Raw genomic sequence first — 15,526 nt, forward strand, 5'->3', positions numbered from 1 at the left:
AATGAAATCTTGCCATCTGCAGCTATGTGGATGGAATCGGAGGGTATTATGCTAAGTGAAGTTAGAGAAAGACCAATATATGACTTCACTCATATGAGGACTTTAAGAGACAAAACAGATGAACATAAGGGAAGGGAAACAAAAATAATATCAAAACAGGGAGGGGGACAAAACATAAGAGACTAATAAATGTGGAGAACAGGCTGAGGGTTACTGGAAGGGTTGTGGGAGGGGGGATGGGCTAAATGCGTAAGCGGTACTAAGGAATCTACTGAAATCATTGTTGCACTATATGCTAACTAATTTGGATGTAAATTTAAAAAAAAAGATACTTGCCAGATGTCAAGACCAAGAGGAGGTTCAGGGAATAATGGTTGTAAAAAGATTTGACCAGTCTGAGGAACTTGCACCTATTGGTGGAATTTAGTTCTTAGAGCCATGTATAATGCCTTTTCCTTCCTCTTTCTAGTGTGTATGAAATACAGAATTTTTAAAGGGAGTTTTGGTAAAGATGGGACTGCAATATTCTTGGCATTGGAGTCAGCATTTGATCGGAATTTATGATGTATAAAAGGGAGCACAATTGGGTAGTAAGAGGCCAGAGTTAGAAAGACATGGTTGGTGTATGAGCATATTGGTCTCTTTCCTTTCAGTAGAACCCATTAATGGAATATAAAGCAGAGAATTGATTCATTTGTGATGTTCCTGCCTCAGTCCTAGTAGAAATTCTAAATTATTTTATGAGAGGAGGTAAAGGTTTTGCAGGCTTTTAAAATGAGATGACTCAGCTCTGTAATCTGACCTTATAGAAAGCTTATTCTGAAATGCAAACCAAGTGATAGGTGCCATATTAGCATTAAATTCTGTACTTTGCCCCATGTGCTATAGCCATTGTGTAAAGTGTTTTCTTTTTTTAATGTTTTTTTTTGAGAGAGAGTTGGGAAGGGACAAGGAGAGGGAGAGAGAATCCCAAGCAGGCTCTGCATTGTCTGTGATTACCCACTCTAAAAAAAATTTTTTTAAGATTATTTCTTGAGTGAACGAACACACACAGAGTGAGGTGGGTAGGGAGAGAGAGGGAGAGAATCTCAAGCAAGCTCTGCACTGAAGGCACAGAGCCCCAAACAAAGGACCCCAACTCATGAGCTGTGAGATCATGACCTGAGCTGAAATCAAGAGTCAGATGCTTAACCGACTGAGTCACTCAGGTGCCTCTAAAAAATTTTACTTTTGCTATGGATTTGGTGACTATTCTTGTAGCATTTTTCTGGTTTTTCATTCTCCTTTGCATCTTTTTGTGACCTCTTCCTAAAGTGAAGTAAATTGTAAGTTAGCAACTTTTAAACCTCATAGGCATCTGTCCTCTTATTTTCTTTTTAAAAATTTTTAAATGTTTATTTATTTTAGAGAGAGGGGGAGACAGAATCTGAAGCAGGCTCCAGACTCTGAGCTGTCAGCACAGAGCCCAGCACGGGGCTTGAACCCATGAACCAAGAGATCATGATCTGAGCTGAAGTCGGACGCTTAACTGACTGAGCTACCCAGGCGCCCCTGCTTCTCATCTTCTACTTTAACCTTGAACATAAAATGGGTTTTGCCATATCAGATCTGGGTTATTGCGCAAAGGCCAACACTAGACCTAATCTATTTACATTCTTTCTTTTTGCCTGTGCACACTATTGAGTGTTGAGAATTGTAGAGAATTTTACTCTTTGTGACTTTGAAATTTCCTGTTTTTATTTTTTATTTATTTTTTTATGTATTTATTTTTACATTAAGGTTTTTCTTTTTAACTTGTGGCAATTTTTTTTTCTTTATTTTTTTTCTTTTTCAATATATGAAATTTATTGTCAAATTCATTTCCATAGAACACCCAGTGCTCATCCCAAAAGGTGCCCTCCTCAATACCCACCCTACCCTCCCTCCCACCCCCCATCAACCCTCAGTTCTCAGTTTTTAAGAGTCTCTTATGCTTTGGCTCTCTCCCACTCTAACCTCTTTTTTTTTTTTTCCCCTTCCCCTCCCCCATGGGTTTCTGTTAAGTTTCTCAGGATCCACATAAGAGTGAAACCACATGGTATCTGTCTTTCTCTGTATGGCTTATTTCACTTAGCATCACACTCCAGTTCCATCCATGTTGCTACAAAGGGCCATATTTCATTCATTCTCATTGCCACATAGTACTCCATTGTGAAATTTCCTGTTTTTATAACGATGAGAGATTTCCCTAGTTTTTTGAGAAATAGCATTGGAGTTTGTTCTTGGCCTCTGTTATGTAGGTTACAATTTGAAATTGTTATGTGATCATGAAGCAGAATCTAAACTGTGTTTGGTTAGGGGGTGCCTGGGTGGCTCAGTCGGTTAAACGTCCACAACTTTGGCTCAGGTCATGATCTCACAGTTTGTGAGTTTGAGTCCTGCTTTGGGCTCTGTGCTGACAGCTGAGAGCCTGGAGCCTGCTTTGAATTGCATCTCCCTCTCTGCCCCTCACCTGCTCGCTCTCTCTCTCTCTCTCTCTCTCTCTCTCTCAAAAATAAATATTAAAAAAATTATAAACTACTTTTGGTTAAAAATGAATACGTTTGCGTGGCAGTGTATTTATGGCACATGGTTTAAAATGTAGAGATGAGATCCGTTATTGGTCTCTCTGGAATATTGTAAGAAAAAAGCTGGTATCTGAACGGTTTCAAACTTTTCATATGTCCTAAACCTGAGGAAGCATTTATATTTAATAGGACATGTTCACTGTTCGGTTTTGATGTATTACTGCATCTGCATTTCTCATCTTTTTTCCTTTTTGTATAAAAGTCTCACAGAAACAGACACTTCCAGTTGCTCCCAGAACTCGAACTTCTCAAGAAGAATTGCTGGCAGAAATGGTCCAGGGGCAAAGCAGGACCCCCAGGATAAGTCCTCCCATTAAAGAAGAGGAAACAAAAGGAGATAATATAGAAAAAAGCCAAGGTAATAATTTAAATGATACGTCATCCTTTATTATACTTTTTTTATGAGACATTAAATATTTGCCACTCAATATTTATGAAATGTTCTATGACAAAAGTGCTCATTAGGCCCAAAAATAGAATGAGAAGGGACCATGAGAAAAGTCTGTACCTATACTTTTCAGAATTTTAAGAGTCTTTTTATTATGAAATTTTTAATGTTATTAAAAGTGGAAAGAATAGTGCAGTGAATTCCCATGAATCCAGTTACCTCACCTTAATAATTACCAGTGTTTTGCTGGTTTTAAGAAAACTTGTATTTAGAGATACATAGATGCCTACATTTTCTCTTTTTTTCTTTTTGTTAATCCTACCCCTGTTCTCTTAAACTTGAAATCTTTAAATTTCCTCTTTCTTAGCATTCTGTCTCTTACCTGCCAGATCTGCCCTATTGTCCCAGTGGCCCTAATTTATTATCCTCTTGTGGCTGGCATACTATGGTTAGCCTTGAGCTGACCTTTCTGCTTCCTTTCTCTCAATCCCACCACCCCAATCTCAAGTACAAACACTTTCCTGTTTAAAGTGTGCCTCTGGGGGTGCCTGCATGGCTCAGTCACTTGGGGGTCCAGCTGTTGATTTTAGCTCAGGTCATGATCTCAGGGTTGTGAGCTAGAGTCCCACATCAAGCTCTGTGCTGAATGTGGAGCCTGCTTGGGATATTCATTCTCTATCTCTGTTTGTCTGTCCCTCCCCTACTTGTATGTGCGCACATCGTGTGCTTTCTTTCTCTCAAAATAAATAAAAATAAATTAAAAAAATAAAAAAATCTCTATTATAAAAATATACAATATGACATCATGTGACTCCTTTCTGAGAGTATTCTAATGTTTCCATCTCCTGCATTGTCCAGGATTGACGCCATCAACTTGGCGTTTACACAGCTTCAATATCTGGGCTCTAGGCCTGTCCAGTCATTCTCCACTGCTTTCCAACCTTTTTTCCTTCTTTTCCTATCAGGAAAGGTTCTAGTTTCCTTTTCCTCTTCTACTGAGATCTGAATTTAACAACCCACCCAAACTGAATGCTCATCACATTATTTCTGACTTACACCTTTCTAATGTTGGCATATGTTTTTTTCATTTTTCCTTAACTGTGTTCTTGAAATTGTTCTAGGTTCAAACATTTCATGAAGCTTTAGTGATTTCATCTTATGTTTGTTTCTTCATTCTCTCTTAAAAAAAACAAAAACAAAAAAAAACTCTTGTGGGGCGCCTGGGTGGCTCAGTCGGTTGAACATCCAACTTCGGCTCAGGTCATGATCTCACAGTTCATGAATTCGAGCACCGTGTCGGGCTCTGCTGACAGCTCAGAGCCTGGAGCCTGCTTTGAATTCTGTGTGTCTTTCTCTGCTCCTCTCCTGCTCCTGCTCTGTCTCTCTCTTTCAAAAATAAACATTAAAAAAAAATCTTTGGATTGTGCAGTTTGCCATGTCGGCATTATTTGCAGTTCCAGTAAACGATGGACCTGAGAACAGAAAAATTCCAAAACAGCCAGTAGGTACTAACTGGAAAGTGTAAGTGGGCCAATTTGTGAAGAGCAACTGAAACTGACACTTGATCTTCAGTAAGGGTAAGCATTGCAGTTATCAAAGCACATCAAACAGTTTTAAATCCATGATTTCATATGTTTTGAAGTAAATCCTTAATTAGCTTCTGGAGGATAATAGACGCTAATCCACTGTCTTGAAAACTGGATACATAATTGAGCATTTATGTTGTCTTTAAAGAGTGGTAGCCCTGGGTAACTGAATAGTATAGGAGTTAGCATCTGTTTTTGTATGTAAAGTTTTATTGGAACCAAGCCATGCCCATTCATGTATGTATTGGCTGCTTTTGTAGTACATCCACAGAGTTGAATAGTTGCAGGAGACCATAAAGCTCCCCCAACCTAAAATAGAAAATGTTTGCAATTCTTTACATAGTAGGTGGGAAGAGCATTTTTTTTTTATAGTAAACTCTGTGCTCAATGTGGAGCTTGAACTCATGACCCTGAGATCAAGAGTCACATGTTCTATTGACAACCAACCACACACTGCTAGGAAAGCATTTTTAAAGATCACTTCAGCTAGTAAGTAAAAAAAACAGAATGATAGAATTATAGTTTGTGGGTTTTTTTCCCCCCAACTCAGTAGATTAATGAATGTAGGCACTGGTGATTAATGTCTACGAAAAAAGTGAAAGCCATTTCTTGCCTCCAGATGAAAGAATAAAACTACCTTAGTCTTGCCAGAGGATTTGATCCAGCAGTCAACTTGCAGAGGTGCAGAGGCCAGAGGAATATGTTGGTTGTTACATCATGAGTGTGCAACAGGCAAAGAGCAGCCTCTGGGACACCATATAGGTCAAACAGCCTGAGAATTCTAGATTAAAAGACCTAAAAGACAAAATAACGAGGGGCAAGGTTAAGCTGTAGCATCTAGAGATGCACACTTGTGTGATAAAGCCACAAAGAAAATTTAGGTATTAGTATAAATGGCATAAATGGTTACTTTTGGAGAGGGCTGATTGGGATGGAGCACATGGAAAGGTTTCTGGGGTAGCTGGCATAGTTCTATTTTCTTGACCGGATGGTGGTTGTACGGGTGTTTTGCCTTCTAAAATTCCTTAAACTACTGTTTGTGTTGTGTTGTTTTCTGTATCGTTGTTTTGTTTTAAAGTAAAAGGTTAAAAATTTTAAAAGGTATCAAACACATCTGCTTAAGATTACCGTTGCTCTTACTGAATTGATTTATTCACAATCACAAAAGTGACATTCTGCAAACAGCCATTAATTACTGTGCTTACTCACTGTTTTACAGCTTTCTGACATGTTTTTTTTAAATCTAAATATGCACACATGTATTGGCATGAGTTGTTGATAGTGTTCTTTCATCTCTCTGGCCTCTATTTTTACTAGCCTACCACCTCACAATATTCGTGCTATTTCTCTTTTTGTCTTGGATTAGTCTGTCACCAGAAGTTTATTTTGTTAATTTGCTCAAAGACTTAAAAACAATAATTCTGGCTTTATTGATTCTCCTTTGATGTCTTGATTTTCTATTTCATTGGTTTCTACTCTTTTAATATATATCCATCTATATTTTTAATTATTCTAGCTTGTCTTTCAGATGTAAAAATTTAAGGTGTAAATTTCTCTTGAGTGTCACTTTTGTTGCATATTCACAAATTTATAATGTTTTCATTATCCATCTTAGTATTATGATCTTCATCTTTGACCTATGAGTTATATGGAAATGTTTTTGATTTATAGTATATGGAGGATTTGTTTTTGTCTTTTATTTTTTTATATGTACCCTTGACTTAATTGCATTGTGTCACTGTGATCTGTGTCATACGTATTTTTTGAAAATTGTTAAGACTGAAGGCATCAATTTTATACGTCTTCCATGTGCATTTTGGAAGAGCGTGGACTATAATTGTTGGATTGAGAATTTTGCATTTAGTAGATAAAGCTCTATGGTTACATTGTTCAAATCTTGATCTTACTGAGTTTTTGGTTTGCTTGATTTATCAGTCATTGATAGAAAGTCTTGAGATTGCCCACTAGGACTGATATATTTATCTTAATTTTCCTATACTTCTATCAGCATTTGTTTCCCTGATTTTGTTTTCAGTCCTCTCTTTTAAAGTTTTAGGCAAATATATATCTTAAATATTATAAAGCTAGATTGTTGTTTTTTAACCCAGTCTGAGTTTGCCTGTTACTGGAAAGTTTAAACCATTCACATTTCTTAGATTTCTAATATGTAGTTGGACTGGTTTCTGTCATCTTTTTTGATTCACAGTGGCCTTTCATTTTTTTCTCTTTTGCCTTAAAGATTCATTAGTTACTATTGTTGATTGCCCCAGCTCTGCTTTTTTTTTTTTTTTTTTAACTAGCTTAAATGAGAGCACTCCATTTCTGTTCATTTAGTGGTTTGCACTGGAATTTTACCATGCAAATTTAATCGCATATTTCAAAAGTTAATGTTCTGACCCCATTTCCAAAGTAAATGGACTTTAGAATACTTATGCTTCAGTCTTTACTTACGTAATGTTTCCATTGTTTTGTTTTGGTCTTTTTTAAAATGTGTAAGTTGGGCACCATTATCACTATTTTACCCAGGCATTGTTTGTTCAGACTTGACCTACATGTTTATCATTTTTTGTTCTGAAATCTTGAATGTTATGTGGGGGTCATCCTCTTCTAATATGTTCCAAGTATTTTTGAAGTGTATTCTTTGGAAGTTTCTTTAAGAATTGGTCTGTTTGTCTAAATTTGCCAAGAATGTTTATCTGTTTTTTTTTCCCCTTGTTGTGCAGTAATTTTGCTGGATACCCAAATCTAGGGTAACAACAGTTATTTGTTCTCAACATCTTGTATATATTATTCCATTGTTTTCTGGCTTCCATTATTGTTGAGTGGACCTGTGTCATTCTAATTGTCTGTCGTTCCTTTGTAGGTGATCTGTCCTTTCTCTGGCTGCTTTCAAGATCTTCTTTGTCTTTGATGTTCTGCAGTTTCACTACGATGTGTCTAGGCATGGATTTCCTTTATTTCCCTATTTTGTATGTGTTGTATAAAAAACATTTAAATAAAATATTTTACGCTATGAAATATACATTCACCATAGAAAATTTGGAAAAACAAATCTTTGTAATGCTTGCTGATAGATGAGAAATTAATCAACTAGCATTGAAAAATTTAACATAAAAAGCAACATTCTTGGCTTTGTTCTTCTCCACACTGGTTCTTCCCAGAGGGCTACCACTTTTTTTTTTTTTTTTTAAGTTTATTTATTTTTGAGAGAGAAAGAGTGTGTGCGTGAGTGGAGGAGGGGCAAAGAGTGAGGAAGAGAGAGGGTCCCAAGCATGCTCCACACTGTCAGTGCAGAGCCTGATGCAGCACTCAAATCCATGAACTGTGACATCATGACCTGAGTGGAAATCAGGAGTCACATGCCTAACCGACTGAGCCACCCAGGCACCCCAGAGGGCTACCGCTTTTAAAAGCTTATGTTTATGTCTTTAATTTTTTTCATGTCTATAATATGTTTTATAACCACTGTTTCTTAATTCACTAACTTGTAGGTGGTATCTTTTAGTTCTTTGCTATGGTATATCAGGATCTAACACTGTTCCCTGCTTTTTAGGCCCATATGGTAAAATCACTGTCTTTTGCTTCATTTATTGGCTACTTTTATTATTTTAAGTAATACATCTAAATATTTATTTTTTGTGAGATTACTGTATTTCAGTATATTTTGACTCCCAAAAGATAAGGATATTTATGTGCCTTTTTAAACTATATCTTTTTTAAACTACATCTTTTCTCACCACACCTTCTAAGCTCTGCCATCTGTACTTTTATATTGCTAAGGATGATCAGATATACATTTTGTTGTATTTTCCTAGTTAAGACGACTACTCTTTGTAAATTGACTAAAAGTGGAGAACCAATAAGCAGCATATTTACATTATTGAGACTATATGAATATTACTTCATAGACGACCAGATTTACTTTTTGTCTACAGCTCTTTGCTAGGGGTTCCCTGGAGTCTTTTTTTTTTTTTTCCACTCTTGGACAATTTTTTGTTTTTCTTAGGTTCTTCCCCCTTCCACCCCCCCCCCCCCTTATTATATTGCCTACCTTTATTATGGCCAAAAAATCTGTCATTTTATGCTGTTAAGTCTTTGGGTTCCCCTTTTCTTAGGGACCTTCATCTTAGAGCTTCTGTCCTCTTTTGCTTATTTGACTGGTTGCTTACTAGGTTTGCTTCAAGGCTGTCATTCCAGGACTTAACTCCTCCCCTGAGTTTTCCCTGCATTTTCTGGATCTCATTGTCTTCTCTGTATATTCTTCCATTTTGTCACCACATCATGAAGAAACTTAAAAAGAATGAGAGGTAAATTTTTCTGAGTACTTAGAACTCTTAAAGATATCCTTGTACTTAGCTGATACTTTGGATAGGTACAGAATTCCAAATTGAATTTTCCTCACAACTTTGAAGGCATGGCTTCATTATCTTGAGGCTTCTCATGTTTATGCTGAGGAGTTGGTTGCTCATGTGATTCTTACTCCATTATAGAATACCTTGGATTCATTTCTCTGGGAAGTTTTAGGATTTTCTTTGTGTTCTTGAGGTCTGAAATTTGCTGTGATAAACATAGGTGCTAGTCAGTCACTTTTGGATTGGGTACATTTTGTACCTTTTTAATTTGAAAATCCATGCTTTTAGTCTGGGGAATTCTCTATAAATTATTTCTTTAAAAACATGTTCTTTTTTCATTGTTCTCTTTTGGGAATTCTGTTATTAGTTGGATGATAAACTTCCTGCTTTGATTTTTCTCTTTTCTCTCCTCATTTTTTACTTGATCTTATGCTACTTTGGGATGTTTTATTGACTTTATTACCTTCCTCCGTTTTTGTTTTTTTTTAAGGCAAACATATTTTAAAATTTCTATAAGCTCTTTGTTCCATTTATGTATCTTGTTTTGTGGATTCAGTATTACTTCAAATTTATCTGAAGAACGTAATTAGAGGATTTTTTTTTTAATTATATTTTGTGCCCTAATTGATGGTTTCCTTCAGAGTCCATTTTTGTTTTGTTTTTTTCTCTTTTATGTGTAGGCTCTTTTTAAAAATGTCTGCAGACACACAGTTCCTAGTTTAAGAAAAGGCAGTAAAGAGGCTTACCTAGAATTGTGTGGGCTAAAGCTTTGCTGTGGGTTTTGTTTAAATAAAGCAAACAGTGGGGTGTCTAGGTGGCTCGGTCTGTTGAGTGTCTGACTTTTGATTTCAGCTCAGGTCATGACCCTGACCCAGGATCATGGGATCAAGCCCTGCGTCGGGCTCCGTGCTGAGTGGAACCTGCTTGAGATTCATTCTCTCTCTCTCTCCACCCCCTGCTTCTTGCCCCTCAGCACACGTGTTCCCTCTATCTCTCTCTCTCCAAAAAAAAAAAAAAAGGAAGAAAGAAAGAAAAGTGTTTTACAAGGAGCTGCAATTGGCCTTGAAATTGTAGAGGCGTTTCCTTGGAAGTGCTTACACTCCTGCTAGCTGTCTAGATTCTCCCCAGATAATTTGTTGAATTCCTTTTTAAAACATTTAATTTTTTTTTTTTTTTTTATAAGTAGACTCCATGCCCAACTTGAGGCTTAGACTCCTGATCCTAAGATCAAGAGTCTCATACTCTCCTCAGCCAGCTAGGCACCCCAAAACATTTAATTTTTAAAAAAATGTCTGAGGCTGTATCATTCGTAAACCTTGTTTTCTGTTTCACGTCCTTTGTAGTCTTCTTTGTTCCTCACTTCTCACAGTTGGATGCTCTTTTGTTACATGTCATCCAAGTTAAATATCTCAACGTTATCCACTCCCAAATTTATATCTCCAGCTAAGACTTTGCATCTGAATTCCTAATTCCTGTGCAACTGCTTATTCTACATTTCTTCTTGGATATACTGCAAATTATTTTAAGCTTATCTGAAACCTAATTACTGTTTCCTGCAGTCTTCCTCATTCTAGTTAATGGCAGCACCACTCTTCTAGTTGCTCAAGCCAGAAACCTAATGCTGTTCTTTGTTTCAAGCTTAGAACCATTCCTTTCCTCTCTCTCTCCTTTTCCTCTTCCCTTTTATGTTCCTTCTTCCTTCCACCTTTACCAAATCCTGTCCACGTCTACCTCCAGAGTATATTTAAATTTACCTATTCCTTATCAGTTCTGCCTCTGCCATCCTAGGTTAAGCCATCATCTGTGACTTGCCTTGATTATCAGAATAGTGTCCTTACTGGTCTGTCTGCTTTCAAACTCGGCCTCCTACAGTCTATTGCACACAGTAGCAAGTGTTTCTTTTAAACTGTCAGTGAGATCATGCTTCTCCCCTTCTCAGAACCTTCTGGTGGCTCCCCATTACACACCCACGTATAAAAGTAAGATTCCGGGGCGCCTGGGTGGCGCAGTCGGTTAAGCGTCCGACTTCAGCCAGGTCACGATCTCACGGTCCGTGAGTTCGAGCCCCGCGTCAGGCTCTGGGCTGATGGCTCAGAGCCTGGAGCCTGTTTCCGATTCTGTCTCCCTCTCTCTCTGTCCCTCCCCCGTTCATGCTCTGTCTCTCTCTGTCCCAAAAATAAATAAACGTTGAAAAAAAAAATTTTTTTTAAAAAATAAAAAAAAAATAAAATAAATAAAAATAAAAAAATAAAAGTAAGATTCCTTCCTGATGTTGTCACCTACCACCTTCTCCCTCCCGCCGCTTTTCTTTGCTATCCACCAGATATACTTGGTGTGTTCCTCTTCCAGAGCACTCAAAGAACAGCATGTCTGAGATGCTTTCACCTTTTACCCTGGCATATGTTTTTCCTTATGTCCATATAACTCAGAAGTCATCTCTGTGAAGTGCTCTCTAGCCCCCCACTCCGTAACCCACTTTTTCTAAAGCTTTATTTTTCCCCATAGTACTTCTTATCTAAAAGGCATTTCATGTTTTCATAGTTCAGATATTTTTTATCCAGGCTCAGGTTATCAACATAAAACATGTTATACTTTAACATACATTTTGGGTTTTTTGAGGTTCATCTTCTTCCCCTCCCCACCAGAATGTAAGTTCTCTGACCAGGGATTGTGTGTGTGTGTGTGTGTGTGTGTGTGTGTGTGTGTGTGTGTGCGCGCGCGCGCGTGTTGTTCATTGCTGTGATTGAGTGCCCAGAATGGTACCAGACAGTAGGAGCTCAGTAAATCCTTGTGTCTTAATGAACGTGTTCTCTCGCAGCTTTCCCAGGGTTTCTGGCTTTTCTGCTCTGCCTCACAGACGGTATTTGTCCATGTATATTGTTTTCCAGAGGTTGTTGAAATCGCATCTGCTGTGATCCCCTTCCTAACCCATGTCTTTAAATGTGTGATATAATTTGTGATTATATAAATTTTTTGTGTACTGAAATCATTTTTTACTGTGTACATTCTGTAAGTATTTCATTTACATCTATCCCCACTGTTATTGATTGGTAAGTATGTTAGAACATGTTAAAATAGGACCCTAAGGAGGATAGGGATAGAAGTATTTCTAATGCAGTAAAATTTCTGGTTATTTTTCCCTCTACCTCAGTGGGTAATCTTAGAAACTCAGTTTGGAGGCCACTGTTGTATGTTAGGATTTTGTCCTTCTTAAGTTCTTTACTTCATTTTTATGGACTCCAGAAGGAGAGGCTATGAATGCATATGCCCAGTGTATCATGTTGGACTAAAAGCATTTTGAAGGAGTCTTAGCAAAGAGAGGAGTGTTTATATTCAGACAGAAAGAAATTCTCCCCTTAGTTCTGCCGTTGCCTTCCTCAGAGGTAAGCACTGCACGTAAAACAGTTTGTAGTCGTCTTGGCATTTTTTTCATATGTATGTACATGTATGTCTTTTCTGTGAAAATAGAATTACATGTATATATGCACACCATATATGTACATATAAAACACATCACATGAGTTTATCAGTGACATGTTTTGTTCTACTTTGTATGCCTGGAGAAAAGTATAATGACATGGTGATTAGGAGTATGGACTGAGGGAGTCAGACTGCTTAGGTGTGAATCCAGATGCTGCTGCTTACTCCGTGACCTTAAACCTTTCTGTACTCCACTTTCCTTAGAATATGTACATGCCCTCTGCTGGTAGATATTTACATTGGAATCTGTGGAAGGATCTTTTCTTACTTTGCATTCTAAAGTTGGGCCGGGAACAATAGTTGATAATCGGAAGCCTCAAATGAGCTCTTTTTAGACATTATGTTACTCCTCTGTTAGAGCCCTTTCCTGTTTCTCTCTTTGAAGTGAAATTTGCTGCCCTCTAGTGAGCCAACTGGTTTTCTTAGCGTTTGGCTTAGGATGTGCTGTTTTTCCTAATGTTTGTTTACACTACAGAGACCTGTCAGCTAGGGCTCTTAATTCTGTATGAGTCCAAAGCATTGTAAATTGTGAAAATTACTTTCTACCTAAAGATTTTAAGGAGTTAGATTAAATTTACAGATACAGTTGATTAATGAATAAAGATTCTTTTATAAATTTCAGTACTTTTTCTTTTTTCAGTTATTGTGAGCACCATCTCTTTAACTGGGAAACCAAAGGTTACAACTCATCATAAGAATTCTTTTGTAGAGGCTATGGGGAGCCATGTCCACCATCTTGCATCTCTGTACAACTTACTTGTTGCTTTGGCTAGTAACCAAAGTAAAAATGAAAACTAAAGCCACAGAAAGACGTTTCATGTTCTTGAATTAGAAGATTTTAATATCGTTAAGATGGTGATCCTCCCCCAAATTGATATATGAATTCAACTCCATTTATGTTAAAATAGGAATTTTAACATAAATGGCTTTTTTGAAGAAATTGGCAACTGGTCCTAAAATTCATATGGAAACCAAAAGGACCTAGAATAGCCAAAACTACTAAAAAATAAAGTTGGAGGACTTATATTTTCCAGTTGCAGAACCTATGACAGAGCAATTGACTAGCACTAGCCTAAGGATATACATACAAATTAGTAGAATCAAATTGAGAGTCTGGAAATAAACTGGTACATTTCTGGTAAGTTGATTTTCAACAAGAATGTCAACAGAGTTCAGTGGGGAATAAATACACTCATTTCAACAAATGGTGCTGGACAACTGGATATCCACAGGCAAAGAATGAAGTTGGACCCTTACCTTATGTAAATTAACTAAAAAATGGATCCAAGACCTACATGTAAGAGCTAGAATCATAAAACTTTTAGGAAAAAAGTACATGTAAATCTAAATGAGCTTGGATTAGGCAGTCGTTTCTCAGATGTGACACTCAAAACACAAGCAACCAAAGAAAAAAATTGATAAATCGGACTTAATCTAAATTAAAAACTTTGGTGTTTCAAAGGATACTATCAAAATTAAAAGATAACCCACACAGTGGGAGAAGAGTCACTCATCTAATAATAGTCTATCATCAAACCAAGGCCAAGTCTTCATTTCTCTTATCTATAAATTCCTACCATACCATATTCATGCAGCTGAATTGCAGTATTACCATATATATTTTAAGAGGTCTGTGATTGTGGGTCTAATACCCTACCAACCCTCTCCCTATAAAGGATATGCTAAAAACTCTGCTGTACTATTTTCAAGGGTAAATGAAACTCAAGATACTAAATAAAACAACTTAAAAATAATTTCAATCCTGAAAATTATAGTTAATAAAGGGACAGAAATATGTTAAGTTCACGTCATATCCAGGTATAAAGTACTTAATATTATAATTTTGACTTCAGATCTTCAGTGCTCCTTGTCAGATGAGGTAAATAATAGAAAATTCTTTGTGTGTCACATGTCTGCTTTCAGCCAATCAGAAGCCAGAATTATTTTGTAGGCAATAATAGGGTTTATTGTTTGGAGAGGAGCTTTAAATAGGGCTTACAAGATATACGTGGCTTCATATTAATTAAGGCTTCTTAGTTGTAGCAAAGAGAACATTGGTCTGGTTTGTTTAGCATTTTCAAGTTTACTTTTGAGTTCTGACTCCAGAAATGTACAATCCTATCTTTTTAGTTGTAGGTTTTAAGATGTTATTCACTCTTAATACTTTTTAATAACAGCCTTAATCACTTTTTTATTTTTGATGAAACAATATAATGGGCTGTGAAGGAAAAATTGCCAAATATTAAGAGGGAGAGAGAATTTTATGAAAATGTCTTCAAGGTTTCCATCACCATCTTTACCGATTTTCTTCTCACCTGGGCCAATTGACTTAGGTTCTGTAACAAGTTCCTCTTGTTCACTGAATGAGCTAGACAATATTTCCCATCTTTTAAGGAAAATATCAACTGATATCCGTGAAATTAAAGGAATGAAAGCAGCAGTTTTGACAGTGGAAGCAAATCTTTCTGATTTAAATGTTAGAGTGTCACAGAATGAAGCAAAAATCTCATCTTTGGAGGTTAAAATGAATGAATGTTCAACATCAACATCTGAATGCAATAAACAGTTTGAAGATCTTCAAGAGGAAGTAGATTTTGAATCACAGTCAAGGACTACTGATGTAAAAATAATTGGTTTCCTTAGAAACATTGAAAAAGGTAAATTTTTAGTATGTGATATAACCTTTGAGACAACTCACTAGTTGTCTATATATAGAGGCAGCAAGTCACAAAACTTGAACTTCACGGACCTTTAAACAGCAAAGTTGGAGTCTGTATGATTAATTTAGAAGCCTGGACGTTACCAGTATTCTCTTTAGTGGATCTCTGTAAAATGTTTTGAAGAGAGATGAACATAGAAAAACAGAACTTCAGTGAGAGAATAGTCCTCTTTCATGTATCTGTCTTGTGAAATTCTCTTAAAACGTGTAATTCTTTCATTGTTCATTGTGTTAAAGGGACCTGTAGTAATATTAGAATTGGAAGAGCTTCCTATAACCCTAATATTTATCAGTTTCCCAAGCTGTCCTACAGAGTACAGCTTGACCAAATGACATCTGTATTTGAGGTCAGCTTACCAGGATTTGCTGTGTTTTTGCTATGATAATTTTGGAAG

General features: G+C 36.7%; 1 protein-coding gene across 5 annotated transcripts in view; it reads left to right on the forward strand.

Moving 5' to 3' along the window:
- Positions 1-15,526, forward strand: part of ZC3H14 (zinc finger CCCH-type containing 14) — a 47,375-nt gene that overhangs the window by 14,872 nt on the left and 16,977 nt on the right. For 4 of the 5 annotated variants that reach the window (XM_078447927.1, XM_078447928.1, XM_078447929.1 and 1 more), the window contains exon 9: positions 2,809-2,964. In XM_078447927.1, coding sequence (XP_078304053.1) covers positions 2,809-2,964 — 156 coding nt within the window. Of the gene's footprint in view, positions 1-2,808; positions 2,965-14,327; positions 15,070-15,526 lie in introns of those variants that run through there. The other variant, XM_060620501.3, reaches the window with a different exon arrangement.

Source organism: Panthera onca, chromosome B3, assembly GCF_046562875.1.
Source record: "Panthera onca isolate mPanOnc1 chromosome B3, mPanOnc1 haplotype 2, whole genome shotgun sequence".
Lineage (NCBI taxonomy): Eukaryota > Metazoa > Chordata > Mammalia > Carnivora > Felidae > Panthera > Panthera onca.